Genomic DNA, 22,639 nt, shown 5'->3' with positions numbered 1-22,639 from the left:
CATTCTTTTCTTTCTTTTCATCTCTCTCTCAGTTCTACAGATGTTTCCTTATTCTGTTTCACTGTAATCACTGGTCAGCGGAGAACAGCACTGCTAACTGCTCAATGCCTTCAAAGATTACAGCAATCCAGCTGAATCGCAAAGTCCACAGCAACACGGTGGCCTGCACTGCCCAGATCCCCGTCAACGCTCTCAACCAGTGCTACAACACGCCGGCCGCCAAGCACATGACATCTGCTGAGTCCTCGACCTGAGCGTGAATACCCTCAGCATAACCAGATAGGAAACACTGTCACAATGAAGCACAATGAAGTCCGTCGATTACCTCACTTACATTGTGAACCACAGTGAAATGTGGAGATGATTCATTTAGACAGTAAATGTATTTTTTGTGTGAGCTTGTGGTTTATTGAAAGGAATTTTTTTGGTGTGTGTCCTCTTGTTTTTGTTGTTATATGTACAAGACTAAACTACTGAATGTCCGTAGAAATGGTATAAATGACATGGCACATTTATATGGACGCTTAAAAATGACTCCTATATGGGAGCGTTAACCATTTCATTTACAAACAATGAGCAGACCACACTCAGGAAACCCTGTGGGATTTGATTTCATTGTGCCACAACGTGAAGTTGGTAACTGGTGTTGATGGATGAGGCTGGGCTCAGGGTTTCATTTCATCCCAAAAGGTGTTTGATAGTTTTTGGTCTCCTGGCTCTGTGCAGGTGAGTACCCTTCAAAATTCAGAAAAAAATAATTTCTTTATCGGGGACTGTCATGTCAAAACAGTACGGGGCCTTCTTGACGTCATTGCCAAAACATTGGGTGAAGACAGTTTTGTAAAATATTGCAAAATCTGCTAAATTGAAAATCCAAACACAAGCCATAAAACCAGCCATATGAAAACTATAAAAGGTTTAAGATTTCAATTTGTGACATTTATATACTTTTAAAATATGTTAACTTAAAGTATAGCATTTCTATAACACGTATCAAATATATTATTTTGCTGACTAAACAAACTTTTGAGATCCAGAATCTGTTTTTATTTCATCCATCTTTTCTACAAAACACAAACCTTGTGCCTGTTGTCTGTGGCTGTTGTGTTGTCACTGTGCAGCTGTATCATGCATAAGCTACTTCATAATAGGTTTTGTGCTCTAGTCAGTTTTACTTGATTGACGTATTGTATTGTATTTGAGATCTATCCTTTCTCTTTTTCCAGCCCTTTTCAATGCTCTTGACTGTAAAAGCTGCTAAAAGTTCTCACACAAAGACCTCAACCCGGATTCACATTTCATCTTGTATATACTATATTGAAATCCAATAATTTTGCTTGACTGTCGTATTTCAAGTAATTCATCTTTCTTGTGTGATAAATTATAGTGTTAGTTAGATAGTTTGTTTAAACATATACATTCATGGTGTTCAGAGGATGAATGTATATTTGTGGTTTTGAGGACTTAAAAAAATAATGCTTTTGGATGACAATTCACTCTCACTGGGGGAAAACCTCCAAAAACTGATTTTGTACCTGCTTGACATTCAACTGACCTAGTGAAGAACTTGCTGGTGAACAAAGAAGAGAGTTCATAAGCTCAAGAGGCAGATAAAAACAGAGCTGAAAGGAGAGGGAACACTGTACTTAACAAGTGGACTTAAAAAAAGACACAAAATGAATGTTGAGTTGCTCCATAACTGCTGGATGTGCAAATAAGCTGCTGTTTGCTAACAAGTTAGTCATATCCACATGAAAGGTGAACATATGTAAATGTTCCTTAATTTATTTTCACTAACCCCAAGTGATCAAAAGAAAGGATTTGTGTTGTTGCAGCCAGGTTTGTGATTAGTTAAACTGTAATGTAGTGAAATAAAAATTAAAACCAACAGGGATCAAAAGAACACGTACATGATGCTGGATTATGTTCACAAAAACAAAACTAAATAAAATCTAAACTAAACTGGCACTTTTATTAAAGAACAAATAAAGGGAAGCATTCAGAAACTCAACTACAAAGTGTATTTGTTTTGTCACACAAACATCACAGTGAAAGTCTTAAAACTGCTCCAGGAAACTGCAAATTATTCTAGACAAATACTTCTGAGTACTTTTGATATGAGGAGTGAAAACGTCACGAGATACTGAGGATCAACTGCAGAGAACAGACCCCTGCTATAATTGGTTGTTTTGGTATATGGCTGAGTGAGCAGGAGGTCAGAAAATTATAGTGCAAGACACCAACATGAAGTGAATAGTAGCATGCTGGGGATTTGGTAAAGACAGCCTTACAGTAGTCACACTTCCACAACCCCCTGCTTGGATCTTCTGCTTTGGAGTGCATTTCATAGCCAAGCTGCATGTGGATAATGTCACTGCATGCTGAAGATAAAATTTTCATCATGTCTTTCATCTGTGTGTAAGGAAGGAAAAGATAAGAGCCCAGGGGCAACGAACAGACGTGCGCAGTATGCGTGTATACTGACCTATGAATCCGGATGAGGGGGGATTGGGCTGGATGTTCTCATGAGTGTTACCCTGAATCACATCCCAGAGTCGCCACACATAGCTGGGGTGGAGGATATAGAAGGGCTGGTCAGGATGGAGCTTGCGGTGCTCCATGTATGGACCGAACAGGTTGTAGTCTGGACTGGCATACCACTGACAAGAAAGAAAGAGGTGGAGGAGGGAATGCACATCAGTTTGGCAACAGGGAGGGTGAATCTTGCAACTGTCTGGACTTTCGACTAATTCTCATTTCTGATTTTCATTTTTTCCTCTTCTGCAGCTTAAAGGATAAAATCAAATCAATAGGGTAACCTTGAAGTGGCAGGTTTTCAGACCATATCATGTTTATCAATATTCCCCTTGAGGAGAAATAAAGATCTGAACTGAACTGAACCAGACATGTCAGAGAATGTTGAACCTAAAAAGGAAGAGAAACAGCTGAAGATGCAAACTGGAGACAGAGTTGGACAGTGTTTTAACTGAACACCTTCACGCATCTTTTATCAGATCTGAAGAACAGACTTTGCCTTGATTGGAGGCTAGATCCTGAATTACAGTAACACATGCACTGTCTTTAGACTGCATTTGGCACATCCAGATGGAGAACATGCCTTTTTACAAATAAAAACAGGCAGGCTATCGTTGTCAAAACAATTTGAGAATATTGTATGCTCTTGACAAAAAGGATTAGATGCTTTTTCAACACTTCTGCATACAGAAAATCTCAATGCTGAACACCTCCTCCTCTACACCTATGATTTGTATCTCACATCAGATTAAAAAAAAAAAAAAAAAAACAGCGATCGCAGTGACATTTAAGAACACCTCTGGGCTACAAGGGATCCTTTGTATCAAGGACAGTCAATATAATGAACACTACTTTTCTCATGTGGGAGATTTTAGAGTAACTGTGTTGAATTCAAGAGATACATTTTTTCACATTCATTTTTTAGTGGGATGAGTGTATTTTTTTTGTGATGTCTTATACTGTTGCGGAATATCAGTGCTTCTTACACCATCTATAAACTATATGCACATTTACACTTCTCCATTTCACAGCAGATTTATTACTGTTTCCCCCATAAATTATATCTTTAAATGAAGATTCAATAACATACAATATATAACATGTTTTATGATAATGACCACATATATTGTGCATATTCTAGTCCATTGTGAATAAACTGCATGGGTATAATAAGTACAAAACTACTGCAACTTAATATTGTAGCAAACATTTTCACTTGGGTTATTTTACCGATTCTTATTTCTCATCTTGTGAATTATTCAGGCTTTAAATTATAAATAATTGTCTTCGGGGCATCACTGTGTGTTCTGATGACCTTGCAGACTCAGCTGCACAGTCACACTTATACATACAAATGCATTTGGACATCATGGTACTTTAGCTGCTGAAACAGATTTCGGGCCATAATTTATCGAGTGGCTATTGCTAATCAGTGGCTATTTGTAAAGTTAGTGGAGTTATGGTGGTTGGACAGCTGGGCGGGCGTTACCTCTCATGGGCCGCAGCAGATTGATACGTACTGCAACACCCAGTAACTGCTCAAAACATTATTTAATACTCAGCTTCCATTGGATCACGTCCTCCTTATTGACAAATTTGTGTGTCACCACTTGTTACAAAACCAGTATCTTTAAACCTACAGTAAAGATACTCAGTTTACCATGTTACAAAGCAGCTCATATTCTCTCTTTGGAGGCTGGAACCACGAACACTTTATTATTCTACAGAAATAAAAGGACATTTCGGTTTAGGTCAAAGAAAAGAATCATGATATGTTTTTATTATCTCTCCATGAAACACATTTCCACAGGCTGATTACTTGCATAAGCTGAGAAAAAAACAAGGTAACAGGGATGTATAGAAAAAGGTCAGGTAATCAGTGATGCACATCATGATCTCTGCTTCTACACAGACTTGAAAGTTAATGCCTGAAAACTAGTCACTGCTCATTTGACAGGACGAGTAATTATATTATAAGCAAATGGTGAGAAAAAAAGAATAAAAGCAGACAAGTAAGATTTTAAATAATGAAATAATTGTCTGTCAAATGATCAAAAACAAATCAACCAATCATCTAAATCAATTAGAAAACTCAAACTGAATTGCAAAGTGTGGCTTTAGGTTATTACCCTGATCACTCAATTGATTGTGACAGCAGACTCTTCCCTGAATTACAATTGTTAAGTACGCATGAAGAAGAAGTGGATTGGAGAGGGTGGGAAAAGGGTGGAAGTGGGAGTCACAGTAAGCGTGCTCTCGGAAATATGAACAAACATAAATGAGAACCATTTAAAGCTGGATGTCAGATGGAAAGGGCAGAGACAGATGAAATCAGACAGCAAATTTGAGAGAAATGGAAATGGCGAGGGGAGGACTGCAGAGATGTTGAGTTTATGTAGTTGAAATAAACAGGGTGGTCCCTACGGCAGAGCAACATATTAGTGCTGGAGCCGATCTCAGCTGTCACTGGGCGAGAGGCGGGTTAACCCCTAGACAGATCAGCAGTCTATCACAGGGCTGACACACAGAGACAAACACTCATATTCACACCTATGAGTAATTTTAGAAAGCTAATCAACCCAACTTCCATGTGTTTGAACTGTGGGAGGAAGCTGGAGTACATAGAGAAAACTCCACACAGAAAGGCCTCGACTGTGGGATCAAACCCAGCAAACTAATTTCATACAAAAAAACACATACCTTGTGTAAGTTGACAGTATAAGGTGCAGGGTCCCAGGCCACCAGAGTCACATTCTTATAGATAGAGCTTGTGTTGAATCGATGCCTAGGATTGGCCAAAATCTATAGAGAGAATTATAAAGTGTGAAATTTAAGCAAACTGTGTCCAACTGAATATCAAGCCAAACAGCTAATCTGTAAAAAAAATACCTTTAAAAACTTTTAAAACAACAAGCTAAGGTGTTTACATGGTGTCATTGTATGTACCAGGCCATTTCTTGACCGGGTACAGTGACTTTCAAGAAATAGCCTGGTACATAATCACTGACATATACCGTATTGACTAAAACCAGGTGTAATCTTTTAAATATTAAAATGAATGAATGTGCAAATAAAACTGCAAATGTAGTTTCATGGGTAATGATTTCTATTAGAAATCAGTGATTTCTACATACACTCTACATATCTTACATATTATTCACATTGGTGACATTGGATGTATACATCTATTATTTATTATTATGCTTCATACAAGGCCAGAGTCTCACTCACCTGGGAGTTGATGATGCGGATAGTGGTTTTGTTCCCCACGTCTCTCTCGTATCCCTCCGTAGGTGCAGCATTGAACCGTAAAACTGCATCATGGGTGTCTGAAAGGCAAACAGACCGTGTCACCTGAAGCAGGCAATGAATAACCTTGAAATGTGCTACATAAATAAAACTGTATTATGTTCTTTTTTAATTTTTTTTTTAAAATATGGACCAATATTATGCCCCTTTATGCGTGGGCTTAAAAGTAATATCAAAATTATGTTTCCCCCAAAATTATTTACGTTGCTGAGTTTTTTCCCCCACTTTATTTAAAAATCAGGTTGATTATTTTAAAAGTAGTGAGGGTGGTCATCCAGGCTTTGAGTTAAATGAAACCAGATGAATGTCAACTCATTTATATCAAATCTTTGCAAAGAAAATGTTTAACATTACTCCGAGTGTGTCAAGGTCTTGATGTCACTGTCTTTCACAGGTATTTCTTACTTATTATTCTTCCAAGTCAAATACATAAAGCAGAGAGGGGCTCACTGAACTATGACTTCCAACTCTCTCTCTCTCACACACACCTTTTTGCAGATTTTAAAATCAATGGCACCAAACTATTTGCAGCATAAGTCACTATGACAACACAGTGATTGCGATGACATAAATTATGATCACATTGACAGTAAACAATGCCTGACAGGCCTATAGACATAACTAAAGTGCCCTCTGGTGGTGAGCCTGAGAGCTACCACTAACACGAGGTGTTTTAGTGCAAAATATTTACCCCAAGTGATGGAGGATTGTAATAATAGTAACAAATGTGTGTTCGCCTCTCTTTTGATGATGGGCCAGTTCCAGTGTCCCTCACTCCTGAATTACCCTGACTCCAGTTTGCTTCAGGACACATGAGCTTTCACCCCTGCTCCAATATAATACTGTTAAAACCAGAGTTAAAGATTTTTTTAAGATAGTTTTTTTTTTTTTTAAAGCAGAGATTATTCATGTTTACACCCAGCAGAAAAGCATGTTTTTACCAATTCAGATAGTCCGTGGCTGATTTTGGTACAACATGATCTCACATTCTAAATGTTTTAAATCATTTTCAAAATGAAAAATATTTTTTTGCGTATCAGGAAAATATTAGATTTTTTATTATTTCTTTTTACTTTTATTAATTTTTTGTATTTCTATGTCTACACTTTCATATATTTTTGAGTCCCTATGTATGAGCTATTTTCTTACAAATTCTTAACTTCTAAATTATCAGTTTAATTTTTATTCAAAAAGAACACACTGTGTTATTGAAGTCCAGTCCATAAAACTCCTTAAAATGAAGTGGAGTTTCATTTGAGGCAAACTGTTAATAAAAAAAGTAGTTTTTTCTTTCTTATTCAGATCCTTCTTAGAAGAGTCCAGGGTGTTTAAAGCTGCCAAGTACATCAGCCTAAAGAGAAATTACAAAAATAATTTTTATTATATCTTTTATAGTCTCTTCATAATGCAATCCTACCCAAACCGCCTTTCTTTAATGTAAATTTAATATTTGGGGCATGTTAGACCATGAAGAAAAGTAATTTCAAAAGTAATTTGAAGGCACTGCCTGGAAAATTGCAATGTGAATTTTTCAAGCTTCATATCTTCATTTAATAAATTCAAAAGTTTAGTAAAAAAATAACGTAACAAATTAATCAACAATGAATATAAATGTCTGTGATGGACTGGTGACCTGTCCAGGGTGTACCCCTGCCTGTCACCCAAAGAGAGCTGGGATAGGCTCCAGCAGAGAATGATGAATGGATAATGAATGGATGGATGAAGATAAACGTTATCATAATTTCTGAGTGCAGGTTACATGAGCCTTAAAGAATTATGTGTTTTTAAATGAAGTTTTTTTAAATTTTATTTTTGCCAGTGTTTATTTTGTGATATAATGTGACCATAGGATGTCTTTTATACTTTATATGGAGTCTGAATATGATGACTTGTTACAGAGCAACATAAAACCACACTGGACATATAAATACAAAGTAAGAACCAAACTACATAAACCTGGTTAACATTGTAGCATTGCTCAAAGAGGGGATGAATGGACCGATGAATGGATGAATGGCCTGTTTTTAATATCACCACTGGAGGGCATCAGAGCAATTCACAGTTACAAAAGCAGAAAGTCTCATTTACATCTAAAATGTAACAGCAGTATGTCTAAAACTACATGGGACAAGAATTAGAGCTTCACCAACACAGGCTGAGACTAATAAAATTTCAAGCTGTACAAAGAATAATTGCTGCAGGGCACGTTTCATGATATGCATTTTCTCCATCCTCTCAGTTCTACTGCACTGTTCGTTCTGTTCACCTCTTGATGGCAGCCACGTGGCATCACACATCCAGACTCTAATCTAAACTAAAACCTCAGTTACCGCGATCTCGGTGCTGCACCCACTGAGTAACCTGATCATCTAAATGTCAGCCAGCCTGCACAGCACAGCAAAGGGGTCTGATTCTCACATTTTGTTTTGGGTGATTTGTCACCACTCACAGCTGCATAATGTGGGTTTTGATTCAATGCAGCAGTGAAGCACTGTGGGAACAAGCAGAATGAGATCAATGCAGTTTGATTTCCTGTTGAAGTTAAGCCTGAGAATGAATGTAAAAAAGTCAAGTTTTTTCCAATTACTGAGGCCACTCAATAATGAATCAGCTTTGTTACATTTCATCTCATTTATCAAGACACTAAACAAAGAAAAACCCCATTTTTAATGAATGTCATGATGACACACTGACCTTCTGTGTGACATAGAAATATCTGTGTCAGCCCTAAAAGAAGAAATAGGTAACAACTTTACAATGACTTTTTCAAACACTTTCCATGTTCTTATAATGAGACTGGAGCCTGCATATGTTAGGCTTAGTACGCATGCACAAAAAACCAAAGTAATGATAAAAAATATGATGCTATAACCCTATTATGAATGCATATAGGCCGCATTATTGGACACAAACCAAAAACATACATGGGAGATGATACTACATCAGAGATTTAGAAGCACCTGCTGAGTCTAATACTAAGAGCTCATGCCCACAACTGAAGACAGCCTCTTTTTTCATTCTTGCTTAAAATAGAGAACACTGCTGAGTTACTCACTTTGCAGCAAGTCTGTTTACAACTACAGCTTCCTGAATAAATCCGATCTCAAAATACTCCGATTTCTATTGTAATTTCTAGCACAGAGTAGGGGCCCCAGACTGCAGCGCTGTTGTTTTCCCTGAAACACACACCACAATTTTAATTCCACTGTAACCACAGGGTCAAGTGTAGATTTGAGTTTTGCATGCATCTGATTTTCATGTTCTCATTCTGGGGCAATGTTATCTGGGGCATCTAGTATCTGTTAAACCCAGAACTGGTATAGAAATGTAGAACTCTTATGCATAAATCCAAATTCCTCCTTATTAATTCTAGTGCTTGCTCTGAGCAGCTGAATTCATAAGGAAATGCAAGGAAGCTATATGCAATGATGTGAAGAAGCCTGATTGGTTACCAGAGGGGGTTCTTCTTTTTTCTAGGGAGCCATCTGTCACTGAGTTCACACTCTCCACACTAACCAAGGAGCTGCCAAAGTCTCTAAACCAAGCGCACCCACGCATTCAAATGCAAAGAAATATAGCTTGCTAGACACACACTCAAACCTGTTTACAATCTGTTTGACAAGTTAATCAGCAAAAGCCATAAAAAAAGCAAGTGAATGCAAATCATTGCAGGTGGCTTTACCTTTCAAATACAGAATCTTAGTGGACCACTGTCCTCAAAGCATAAAAGATCAAGCTTTTTTTTTTTTTTAACTCAGAATTCAGAAGTGGTTTTGGTTCACTTCAATTTAACAGGAATTGTTGACAACATCAACCTTATTATTCCCATTATATCTGTACTATTCAGACGCAGCTCTACTACACTGCAGCTATGACTTCGTAGTGTTTTATGACGGTAAGGTGCTCCTATTAAAACGTAAGACTTCCTGCAGAACTTTAATTATAAATGTAAAGTGAAGCATTACACCCCCTGACGCACTGGAAGAGTTGGAATTTGACGCAGATGGTGGAGCAGCCAGCAGCAACACCTAAAACCAGAAACTGCAAATGTAAAATTAAGGCCTTTGTCAATTTCTTAATTTCCTGTGTTAAATTAAGTCTTGGTGACTATGTGAGAATTTTTCTCTTCATTTTTCTGTGAATTATAAGTTATTTTAAATTTTTTTTTTTTCATGACAAAGGGTCTCAAACACTAATTATCCAATTTTCAATAAAAAAGTTGTGAATTTTCCTCGTCTTCAGAGGTTTTAAGTTGTTGTTAAATGATACATTTCCTTATTCAGTCATTCTTACTGTAGTTTAGACACTAAACTACTAAACTTTGCATTGGCATCACCCAGGGATCCACATCTCAACTCTGCACGGCTGATAGCTCATGATTTAACATGCAGATTGTCATGAACTTCATGAGACATTTATGAGACATTCATGAGAAATTCATGAACTTTCTGATCAGTTCCCAAATTGATATGAGTTATGAATGAACACCACAGCTTCAAGGGGAAGCATACGAGGCCTCTGCACTAGCTGCATTTAGGGATTCAGACTTTACAACTTTTTTTTCTTTATGATTTTATTAATTTTATTTTTTTCAGTTTGCCCATACCACTGCACCTGTTAACAATAGGGTTTGGTGTTCTAGTATCCTACTGCCAAACCAGATTCTGAGTACCAGTACAAAAACTGAAACCTTACTTTGGAGGATGTAAAATACGTTTTTCTTGTCAAAATGACAAAAAATGAACAGCTCTCTCAGTGTCTGTGTTTCTGTAATGTTTATGCAAACTCTCTGACCTCTGTACTCACCAATCTCTTTGCCCAGTCCTGAGCGCAGGATGGCACCAGCTGAGGTGACCACTGCACAAGATTTGAAGCTGCTTTGGTCCTGCTGCCTGAACAATTTTTCCAGGGGGATTGACGGTACAAGATGAGCCCAACCAAGCGATAAGAAGGGCTCCTCCAACCCATCCACTGTCCTCAGCTGGGCCTGGGCTTTCATTTGACACAGCAGCTCCTTGGCACTCAGAGCAGACCTGCGGTGCCCCTTATAGGAAACATGGTGTTTGTTGGCACTCACATAATCCTTCATGGCACGCTGCAGCCGAGGGCTCAACATGTCAGCGGACACATGGCCCCGCCACAGCCGTTGCACCACAGAGGCTGATTTGGAGAAATAATATTCCTCTAGATTAGAAGAGTCACCCCCCACCCTCCTGTCCACTGTAGTCCTAACTCTGTTTCCCAGCTCTTCATCTTCATTTTCCCTCTCATCTTCTTCTTCTTCCTCCTCCCCACCATGGTTGTGTGTGTCGCTGACATGGTTCTGATACTCTGTGATCTGAGATATTCTCTCACGACTCAGGACTGCAGGGTATGAGTGAGAACCTACATTTTCTGTACCAAAGGAGGACCAGGCAGTCAGGCTCTGGGGGTCCAGTTGGTCCTGTTGGCTGACTTCCTGGCTACCATAAATGGCATAGGGAGCACTGTTGGGGTTGTGGCTCACCTCCAGGCTGGACTCTGGGGTCGTGGAGCTGGCAGAAGGCTCAGGCTGTGGCTCATCTCCAGGGTATGTTGTAGGTAATGTCAAACCCAGTTCTGGTTCTGGCTGGGAGCCAAGGACGACATGCTGCTGATGTGAGGCCTGTATGGAGGCCAAGCGACGGATGTCAGGGTGCTGGGAGAGTAAAGAGCCAGCAGAGGTCAGGGGCTCATCCACACGAGCGTCTAGGAAGTAAGAGAGAAGGGCAAGAAAGAGAAGAACCCAGGCCAGCATTCCCACCAGCACCAGCCTCCGCCACTGCCTCATGCTGGACTTCATTCCCTCTCACTCACATAAACACCTTTTCAGCTGGCCCACCAACAACAAAGCCCCACAGCCAGGACTTAGCCCAGAGGTCAGCTGGAGGGCCTGTAAAAAAAAAAAAAAATGAAACCACTCAGCGGAGGAACAGGTGCGATTATTGCAGCAGAGGTTTTCAAAACTCACCTAAATTTCTATTCTTCCATGTCCATGTGTCCGCCAGGATATAACAGGACCCTGAGAAGAGGAGTGCCACAAATTAGTAGAGTCAAGAGTACACACGCATGCATGATGATGTGTGTGTGTGTGTGTGTGCACATCTGTTCAGATAAACACAGTACAGGAAAACACCTCCTGCAGGGCAGAACTTGGCTGCTTTCCACTCATAACAGAAGTTTCTCAAAACTAGGCTGTTTTAGTGACTGGAATCAACTTTACAGCTTCCTTCATATAATTTTCAAGAAAGAAAGACTGCTAGATATCAGCTGGGTTTCGATTTCACGTCACATAAAAAACCACTCCTGGATGTGAAACTTTAAACGAAACTTTAAAGTAAATTTAACTTGATGCTGATTGGCTAAAACATATTCAAAAGACTTCAGCAGGTCTATGTTGTGGTGACCATTTTTTCCCCTGACACATCAGCATTTAACTGTGACTGAGTAAACAACTCTGAACTAGTGTTGATACATAACCAGGAGCACTTTACTCTGATATTCAAACTTTTACTGTGGCTTATAGTAGCAAGGAAATTAATAATTAATAAATATATCTGGTCTCAACTACATTTGGATTTATTATTTAAAAAAATAGTTAGAGTTAGAGTTTACTGTATATACTGTTATTCCATATGATGCTAATTATAATGCTAAATTTCATAAAAATGTAATAATTTACTGAAGTGCTAACTAAGAACAGTTTATTGATTAATTTCTATGACTCTATGGATTACATGATTACTCCATAAACAAGATGGAAAACACCCAGCACAATTTCCCCAATGTGATAATATACAGGGGAAAAAAAATCTAATCATTTACAATAATGAATGCTTACCATTTGAACTTGAAAAATCACTTACACTCTTCATCAGTATTGTTGGTTATTTTTCACCCAGTCAGCTAATAGATTCATTGACTAATTGAGTAACCTTGATGGAGACCCTCTGTGTATTGCCACTGGTTTTTTTTTTTTCATGCTTATTTCTTAGACAATCAAACCCAAAAATGACCATGAAATTGCTCAGTGGTAAATATACCAGTGTGTAAATGTAGATGTTTAGATCAATTATGAAACACCATCAGAGAGGAGCCTGATCAGTCCCAAAATCATTCTGCATCATGACAACAACCCAAAACACACAGCCAGAGTCAAAGAACCACCTTCAAGAAAAGAAGAAAACTGAGTCCTGTAACAGATGGCCTGGCCCCCACAGAGCCCTGCTTTCAACATCATGGAATCAGTCTGTGATTAAACGAAGAGACAGAAGACACAGAAACAGCCTAAACCCACAGAGTAACTGTGGCAAGTTGTTTGAGATGCTTGGAACAACCTATTTGCCAAATACCTTGAAAAACTGTAGTGCTGGTGCTGTTTTAAAGGTAAAGACTGGTCACAACACATACTGACATGATTCAGTATTTTTCTATTTACTGCGCTTTTAAGTGACAAACAAAAGAAGCTGTGTCATTGTTTTTACAATGCTTATTATACTTTGCACAGTTCTGTGCATTATGTAAAAAAAAAAAAAAAAAAAAAAAAAGATAATTAGCTCTTCTGATCGCTTTTTTAAAAAATTATTTTAGTATAGTCTGCTGTCAACACTGTATCAACCACGGCTCTGTTGGCTCGCTGAGACAGACCATGACTTAGACATTTCTATGCAAACCTGGACTCACATGTTACAACACACCTTTGTTTCTTTAACTGTTACGTAACAACCATTAAAAAATATAACACACCATCATTATCAGTCTTGATTTATTTTTGCAGCAGCTTGGATAATACTCTGGTGTATAACACGTTAGGTTCACGGAATGAAATATACAGCAATGAAGGTGAATAAATGAAGCAGTAAATTGCCTCACATCAGAGGACTACAATCCTCTCAGCCACACGTAATTATGAGTTTTGGTCGCTTAATGTGGGAGCATTTCTCTCAAGAGACTGTTAGAGCAAGGGAAGAGGGAAAAAAAAAAAGCTCCTGAGCGTTAAGCCTCCTCTAGTCCTAATTACAACTTCCTCTCTCTGTGGCTGCTGGGTCCTATAGAGTGCAACAGGGAGGAGCTTGAGAACCCCTGTGATCCCCCCTCCCCATACACCCAGACATCCAGACCTCCCGTCCTGGGGCCACATAGGAGGCCAAAGCCCATCCAATGACCTGGGTCAAGCAGGAGGAAAACAGCAGGAAGAAACTGGGCCACAGGGACTAGAGACAGTACGGGAGAATGAAAATCCTCGATGAAAACTAACGCAAAGCCTCCTGAAAACACACATCTGCACAAATACACACAATCTGATTACTTACTATAAATTTGTTCTGTCTAAATTTATGTTCTGTCTTAGGGATTAAGCCCATAGACAGGTTGGACAGGTATCAGACAGTAATCCCCTGTGCAGCAGTTTTGACATGTCCACCACACCATTTAACGCCTGGAAATAACAGCAGCAGACACAGAAAAACAGAGAACAAACAGGAAAAGCTGTCCAATGATAATATCAGCAAAGAAATGTCATATGCAAATGTATCTATATGCACCACTGCTCCCCAGACGCCCAATGTGGTTGTGCGTATGGGTCCTCCACCGCGTCATGTGTGCCTGCTTTACGCTTGCCTCACCTGGCAGCAATCAGGATGTGTGCTTGAGTAAATCTGGTGAAACGACATAAACGTGTGGCACAGATGGAGAGGCGGGGGTGGAGGACAGAGCTAGTCTTGTGAGGGCTACACAAAGAAACGGTACAAAACAGGAAATGTAAAAACGGGGCACATGCCAGACAGCAAAAGACAACTAAATGACTTAGTGGGAGTTAGCAGGAGACAGTGATGAACAAAGGAGTCTAACATAGAGCATAGATTTGTAAAGAGCAAAATACAATATGTAACAGTAAGGCAGTGGGAGCTTTAGCAATAATGACGAGGTACGTGATATTCAAATAATGCACCATTTATTTTTAAAAACATCTGCATGGGATGAGACTGGATAATTTCCATTTTACTCATAGATTGGTTTTTATCAGCAATAAATGGACATAGATATTTATGGAGCCTGAATCCCTTGTTTACATACTGATTCTCACTCATTATTGCTGCCAATGAAAAGAATGGTGCCAAACAGTGGCATTTATCATTACAGATGACTATTATTCACGACTGTGGCCTCATTGCACCTATAAACCATCATCAGTGGCGACGCCTCAGACCTCAGTATTTGATATCAGAAACATGATCAATGATTGGACTACAAAACTAATAACACAACTATTGATTCAGTGATGTTACCAGGGCTTCAGTATAGTTTTTCTCTCGAGTTTCTAAGTGAATCTAATTTTCTGAACGCTTCTGTTGGTGTTTGTCACATCACTAAAATGTCTGCCTGTAATGTCTAGACGTTTATTATTTCTTCCTCACCTACATCAATGTCTAACTACCCTCACTGATAGAAAAACCTCAGCTAGTTCAATAGACTTCAACAATGTCAGTAATCTTTGCCTCCAAAACGACCATGAAGTAAAATGATACCTCCCACATGTCTCTCCAAAATAGTCTCAAAGAAAGCTGAACATTACAGTCTGATCAAACCAAAGGAAAAAGCTGCCAGGCCAAAGCTACCTTCCTCAGGCAGCATCTGAGAGCACAAAGTGCAAAACACTTATCTTCCTGCATGGTACAGTCTTGTTTGTGTTGTTCTTTCTGGATATATGATGCCTCCACTGGATATATAATGGCTTCAAAGCACCTTTAGCATTAGACTTTACTGCTTGTAGGCAGAAATATTGTTTTGTCCATTGCCCATTTCAATATTTCTTGATTCATTCAATGACAAAAACATTTGATCTTAATTGAAGTGCACAGGCAACTGCATCAATTTATTTCCATTTTGTCAGTCAACATATGAGACTAATGTGAGTTATTTTATTGCTTGAAACAAAAATACCTGATGAATAAAATATAATAACCCTGGATCTCTTCAGGTCAGGCAAACCCTGCAAAAAGAAACTCTATTTTTCAGTTCTCTACTAACAGAACCAGAAAAGAGTCAAACATAGAGAGAATATTTACAGCTATATCTCGTTTTTATGCAGCCACATTCCTCGTGACCCAGCATGAGCTGCTGATGCCTGCTGTAACGTACTTGATGCGTCTATAGTACAGGCATTGCCAGAGGTGACTGCACTGAAGTCCAGCCACTATTTGGCTGCCAGGTAAGTGCTTGAAAAGGCCTTGAGGGGATACGGCCACACAGCACTGCAGTGAAATTTGTTCAGTCCACTTTAGTACACCATGCTGTGGAACCAGGGTGGACAGGACGTGTTATGAATGCTTTAATCAAAGCCAACCTGAAAAACTGTAGGAAGTAAATACTTGGGATATGAGCAACTAAAGGCCACATGGGTTTTACAGAAAATACAAAATAAATGCACAGGTCACAGGACATATTCCATGTATTTAAAAAAAAAGGCAAATAGTTATTAGGCTAATAAAGATTAATATGTGGTGTTTAGCATAAAAAAGAAGAAGAAAGGCAATGGATAGGATCTGAGGCTGCCTCAGCAGGTCAACATGCTCTTCTCCTCTATTCTGCACACTGCGTGGCCATAGGATCTAAGTGTGCATGTTCTCTCAAATAAAAACACTGACCAAAGGGCTTGTTCCTCATAAAATATTGAGTCCTCAAGAGTGGCGCTGCTCTCCATCTAAAAAAAATAAATAAATAAAGCAGCCTTCCTTAAAAACTTCACCTTACAGCAGTTTAAGCAGCAACTACAGCTACAACCTAATAGATCACTGTGAGGTTTAAGGAGAGAGAAAAAGAAATTTCACTAAGTACTGGTGGATGCACAGAGAAAGAGGTGTGAACTATGTGGTTAGGAGAGACATTTTAGATTTCTGAATTTATCTGTGAACTTGCCTGGAATCTCTGGCTAAGTCTCAGAGGATTATGTGAACAGAACATGGTATACATGCAAAAACACTGTGTGCTCCTCTTATGAAAAGTAAGAAAAATAAATTTTATTACATGAGGAAGACAATTAGAAACATGCTGTAGTTTGAAACAGAAGTGTCTGTGCTGGGTGCTAAGCAGCCTTTAATCTCACTATATAAACCTGCTATGTATAAGACAGATGGAAATTAGGCATCTTTTAACCAGCAGTTTACACAACCACAGTTTGCTTTCACTGTGAAACCCAAAGTGCTTTTCTTTCTCATTGTGTTGCAACCGCTCAGACAAGAAAAGATGAGATACTGCAGTTAAGACCAAAGGTGACTGGAACAGGGACGACAGAACTCACTAGACATGGGCAAAAGTGAGAAAACTGAGCTCAAGAAAGAAGCATATACACAGACTAAATGAATTGCATCTCCTTTTCTTCACTTAATGAACCCCTTGCTGCAGGTCCATCCTGCTTTAGCCTCAGGAGGCAATGATGTTATTACGGTCTGGGACATCAGACTTCACCCTGTGTAATTATACCTCTAGCGTTTTGAAACCCCAAAGCACATCTGTTAAGAATAGCCTGTAGACTGAATGGCTGACTAACAAAGCTCCTATAAATAAAAAGTTTAGGATGTTTAAGAGAAGACGTGTTGTGTAAAACAATCACATAGAACGGTTTTATCCAACTTTGTCGTAGCTCACAGCTGCCCTTACTGCTAATGCTGTGGTTTCTGGGCCAGTCGGAGAAAAGCAAAATGCAGAGGAGGACATGGCTAATGACATGTCTTTGTTTCCTCAGATGGATGGAAGAATTATTACCCTTTGCTTCCCAGGCAAAAGCTTCAAATTCAAGGGTCCAACCCTCCCTATACCCTTGTCCTAATCCTGCTGCTGCTCCAACATGATGACATAATGAAAGGCTTCCTCCCTCCTGTCCACTGCTCACCTTCTTTGCTTCCCCCACATCTGCCTATTTCTGTGACCTACATTCAGTTGTAGTGCTGTGCATGCAGATATAAGCGCAGACACCGACTGTGTTTGTGTCTGTGTGTGTTTCTTCTAACTGAAGTCATTATAAACCTATTTGTCACCCATGCAAAGAACAGAATTAATAATACATCCATCACTAGATCGTGTGAGCAAATGTGTATGTGCAGTCACTGTACTATATCTGTCTGCCAGTCTTTGTGGGGAAATGTGACCTACTACCAGCAATAAATCACCAGCCCTCTCACCACTGGCACCTAGCATGTGGAGCAGAGACTATACTGCAGGCGAGACAGCTCATTCCAGTCATCCAGCTGCCTGCCAATCATACACACTAGAGCATGTGAACGCATGACTGCACAGCTAAGAGAGACATGCACAGCTAAGTACAGGCCAGCATTAAAAACCTCAACTAAAGCACTAACTTTAAGCACAAATAGAATGAAACTCTAATTAAATTTCTGTTGCTTCCCCTCATGCATGAGGACTTGAAATGGAGACACAGCAGGCCACTTTAAAAAGCCAGGCATGCCCGGTTTTGCCCAACTCCAAATCAACTTGCAGGGACTTGAACGTAATGTCAAGATGAATGTTACTCTCTACCAGTAAGATGGTGCTGCTTTCAACACGTCACCTAAAGTGAAATAGACAGATATAGTTAGACATAGAGAGACAGCAATACAGAGATAGAGAGAGAGAGGGAGAAATGGAGACAGCTATTTTACTGTATTGTAGCCATTTTTATTTGAAAATTAAACTGACATTTTCATCAATTAGACCCTAGTAAGTGTCACTTTTTCCTATTAGTTTAGAAACCAAACAACAAACAATCAGTCTGTTCATCACATGCAGCCAAGATGTGTACACAACTGGACATTTTACAGCTGACAGTGGACAAAGAATGTAATGGTGACACTACATGTATTATTACTGTTGTTGTTATTGGCCTACACTTACACAGATATTGACATCGTATATTGCATATCAGCATGGCTGATTTATTGTTACTAACAGATTCTACATATAATGAATGCAAAATATTATATTTGGTTTAATTGTAGATTTAAAGCACCAGTAACCATTTTTTGTTTGGCCACATGGGAGCAGTGCAGCATACTGAGGTATCCTTTTCACACACACACACACGCACACACACACACGCATGCACGCACACACACACACACACACACACACACACACACACACACACACACACACACACACGCACACACACACACACGCACACACACAGAACAAAACAAAACAAAACAAAACATGTGCTTTATTTTGTGAAACCATGAAAGAAAAACAAGCAAGATGTCTCTGATCCTGATTCTAACTGGGTGGTAGCAGGATCAGACTCATGAGGGATGGCTTCATGCTGTTGTAATACCGGGTCCAGCAAGGTCATCCCACAAAGTACTAACTCCATTGAAGACTGATCCCGCTGAGGCAGATTAGGTCCATCCTGTTCCCTGCTATCATCCTTCAAGCACAGCAATGATTGTATCAGCAGAGCAAAAATGTCTATTTTTGCAAAGCCATGCTTAGACACTCATTAATCTTGCTCTAAAGAAGCAACTACACCCAATAATGGCCATGAGGTGCAAGGAGGTGAAGGTCTTTCACACACATACACACACCTGTCATGGTCCATCTGCTATAGAAAATTCTCACCTGATCCACAATACAGAGACAAGACAACAGGGTCCACATGCCGCATCTGCGTGCACACACCATAATACAGTGCTGTTACCTGGACACACACAAACTTGAATTAGGTTGCTGCACTACCAAACTACCAATTAGCCCTTTGCTTTTTTTCCAAATCACAGTACCATGTGAAGTGTTCATGCGCCTTGTTATTACCAGAGCAGAGGACGTGTCTCATTTAAAACCAGTACTACTGACAAAGGCCTTGAGTGCAAACAAGGGTCTAACTCATTCATAGCGGGTAACGGACAGGAGAAAGTCATCAGACATCGACTAGCTGTTTAATGCCTCGACAGGAGGCAGATTTAAAAGCTGAAAAATCAACACAGCACCAAAAGCACTTCACAAATTACAGTCACAAAAACACAAGTGGTACTAATGTTCAGCTTAAAAACTAACTTTCCACTTTAGAAGAAGGGACATTTGATGAAACACGGGGGGCAGGAGGAGTTGAATCATCCTGACCTTCTAAGCACATCGTATTCTGATAAATCACACAGAGCAGCGGTTCTTGATGACAGGCTTTCACGGTGCACAGAGACCTCTTGAATACAGCCTGCCAAAGGCAAGGTCCTCTGAAGGAAATGCAGCTCTACACCTCACATTATAGGCCATAAATACAGCTGGAAGCGCTGACGCCCACTGTGGGGTTTAATGTGAGAAAGCAGAGAAAGTCCACTTAAAGTGCATTTCACTATCTGTTTCCTTTCATGTGGAAACTGAACGAACATAATGATTGTACTATCAGACTACATAACTATTCAGTCTCTCAAACCCGCCGCAACCCTCACTCCATTTGGTTGGGAATAGATTAATCCAAAATTTCGTGCTCATGCATGATTACAGAATAAACAAAGACATAAATGAGACTGAGGAAGCTTCCTTTCACTCCAAGAGCTCAAAGCGATGACATTTCTCTAGTCCAGACACTAGAGAAGATCTCACAGGTTAATACATATGCTAATGCTTCAAAAATGATGCTGAAAGGAGTCACTAATACCATTTCACACATTGGCTGATGTGAAAAAATTTTATGTCTGGATGCCCAGAAAACAAGTCGACTTATCTACAGCTCTACAGTAATGTTCAGACAGCTTAACCTCTCTATAGTCTGTCTGAACTATGGACACTTCTAAATACAGCCTGAGATTAGCAGACTATCTCAGACATATAGCACAGCTGTTAAAACTATGCCACAATAAGCTGCTCAAAAACCTCATGTCTGCTTTTAAAGAGACACAACATAAAACGCAAAGCCTTCCGATCCACACATCATCAGACACTCAAAAACAAGTGCCCAAACAGCAGCTAATTACCCTGGATGTCCATGTGTTTCTCATGGAGAATCCTGCCCCCTGAGCACTCACACTCTCAGCCAGGAGTGAGGGGCACAGCTGGTCTCGATGACTCCAGCGCTGCTGCTTTTGAAGGCTGAGCTCAGATAACTGCTGCTCTGGTTGGTTAGTGTGCATCTGAAATTACACCTCCACCTTCCTAGAGTGCCTCCCCATGCAGTCCCACCACTCCTCTGTACTGTATCGCTGCATACTCAGTCTGGAGCCGATTAAAATAGAACATCTAAATTATACAAGCACTTTAGGTTTAACTTCAAAAGCTAAAGTACTGACCAATGCCACTTAATGGGAGGTTGTGAGATCCTTGCCAGTGGATTTTCAATATGAATAAATCAAAATTATTTTTTTGTTTCAAGTGGCATTAATCAATATATTTTCAAAATATGTGTTAAAGGATAATACTACAGTATAAAAATGGCCACTCTCAGCATGAACCTATGTTTATTTATTCATTTATTTATTTGCAGCCTGGCCAGACTTAACTGCTTTGGTTCACTCTCACTGCTCTCATAATGTCATATTCAGCCACAGCAGACAGCTGTTTTTAGTGAAAAAGCTCGTAAAACCCACTGCACATAACCTGCTCAGCACCAAACAGCAGACACACACAATTAGTGACTCATTGGTTAACACAAGTGGAGCATTTAGCAACTAAAGAGCCAAATCTTTTCGCTGGTTGAATAACAAAAACAGAGCTAAAATGCACAAATGCAAATCAAAGATAACAGAGCTCTGAAAACGCTGGATAAGCAAAAAAAAAAAAAAAAAAAATGTAAATAACATCGGACCGTATCATGTTTTTACTGCACTTACATATTCAACTCTTGACTCCTCCTATGTCCTGTTGTTATTGTTACTTTACCTATGCTTTTTGTTTGTTAGTAACAAGTTTGTCATCAACTTAGAAAATGACAGTGAGTTCACAACTTTCCAGTGAACCAACATATATATATATATATATATATATAGTGAAGGTCAAAAGGTGCACAGCAGCCAATACTCGAAAACACAAAGTAGTCAATACATTTAGAGCTCAAGGCAACAAAACACTGCAACCTCTGGGCCCTAACTATAGTTTACCAAGTGTTCTGATATTCATACTTGGAGCAGCAACTCTTGTATAAAAAAACTTCAACTTCAAAATGGCAGCAGAGATGTATAAGCTATTTTGAAAAAAAAAAAAAAAAGCAATATTTTTGAAAAACACCTTTAATAACATCATGTGCCAACAAGAAAAAAAAAAACTAGGAATGCACCTTTGAACGAATTTAACCGTGAGGTTAATTAATACACCACATTAAACTTATTGAGAATGTCTCTCCTGTCCCTCCCAGACTTTCTCTGGTCTTATGCTGATCAGAGCAGTCAAGCTTTAACTAGTTTAAGTCATATACTGGGTCATCACTGACAGTAGTTACACGTTTCATCTGTTAGTATTTTTAGAACAGGAACATTTGTTCATCGTCATTCTGCAACTACAAAAAAAAAAAAAAAAAAAAAATACCAAGCCGCAAAGTTCCTTTTCAAGCCAGTGATTGGTGTGTGTGTGTGTGTGTGTGTGTGTGTGTGTGTGTGTGTGTTTGCAATGAAAGCATGTGATCAATAAGGTGTGAATGAATATTCTCACTATTTTCATAGAACCGATGCATTGGGAGTCACTTTAAATTAACCTTGTTATCCCTTCTTACCGACTGCAGCTGCTTGTCCACATGCACTGCTCTGTACATTCATTCCACAATCATCAGAAAGCTTGTCAAAGAATGGATAAACTGAGAATT

The 22,639-nt window shown here is 39.3% G+C and overlaps 1 protein-coding gene across 1 annotated transcript in view; it reads right to left on the bottom strand.

Moving 5' to 3' along the window:
* st6gal2a (ST6 beta-galactosamide alpha-2,6-sialyltranferase 2a) overlaps nucleotides 1–22,639 on the bottom strand; it is a 31,544-nt gene that overhangs the window by 5,862 nt on the left and 3,043 nt on the right. Inside the window, exons 2-6 of the mRNA XM_026295323.2 lie at nucleotides 11,834–11,884; nucleotides 10,651–11,755; nucleotides 5,767–5,864; nucleotides 5,236–5,337; nucleotides 2,486–2,660 (exon numbers count right to left, since the gene is read on the bottom strand). Coding sequence (XP_026151108.1) covers nucleotides 2,486–2,660; nucleotides 5,236–5,337; nucleotides 5,767–5,864; nucleotides 10,651–11,665 — 1,390 coding nt within the window. The 5' untranslated portion in view covers nucleotides 11,666–11,755; nucleotides 11,834–11,884. The remainder of the gene's footprint in view (nucleotides 1–2,485; nucleotides 2,661–5,235; nucleotides 5,338–5,766; nucleotides 5,865–10,650; nucleotides 11,756–11,833; nucleotides 11,885–22,639) is intronic.

This window comes from Mastacembelus armatus, chromosome 21 (genome assembly GCF_900324485.2).
Source record: "Mastacembelus armatus chromosome 21, fMasArm1.2, whole genome shotgun sequence".
NCBI classification, from domain to species: domain Eukaryota; kingdom Metazoa; phylum Chordata; class Actinopteri; order Synbranchiformes; family Mastacembelidae; genus Mastacembelus; species Mastacembelus armatus.
Note: the sequence above shows the minus strand (reverse complement) of the source record. Positions and strands in the feature narration are given on the sequence as shown.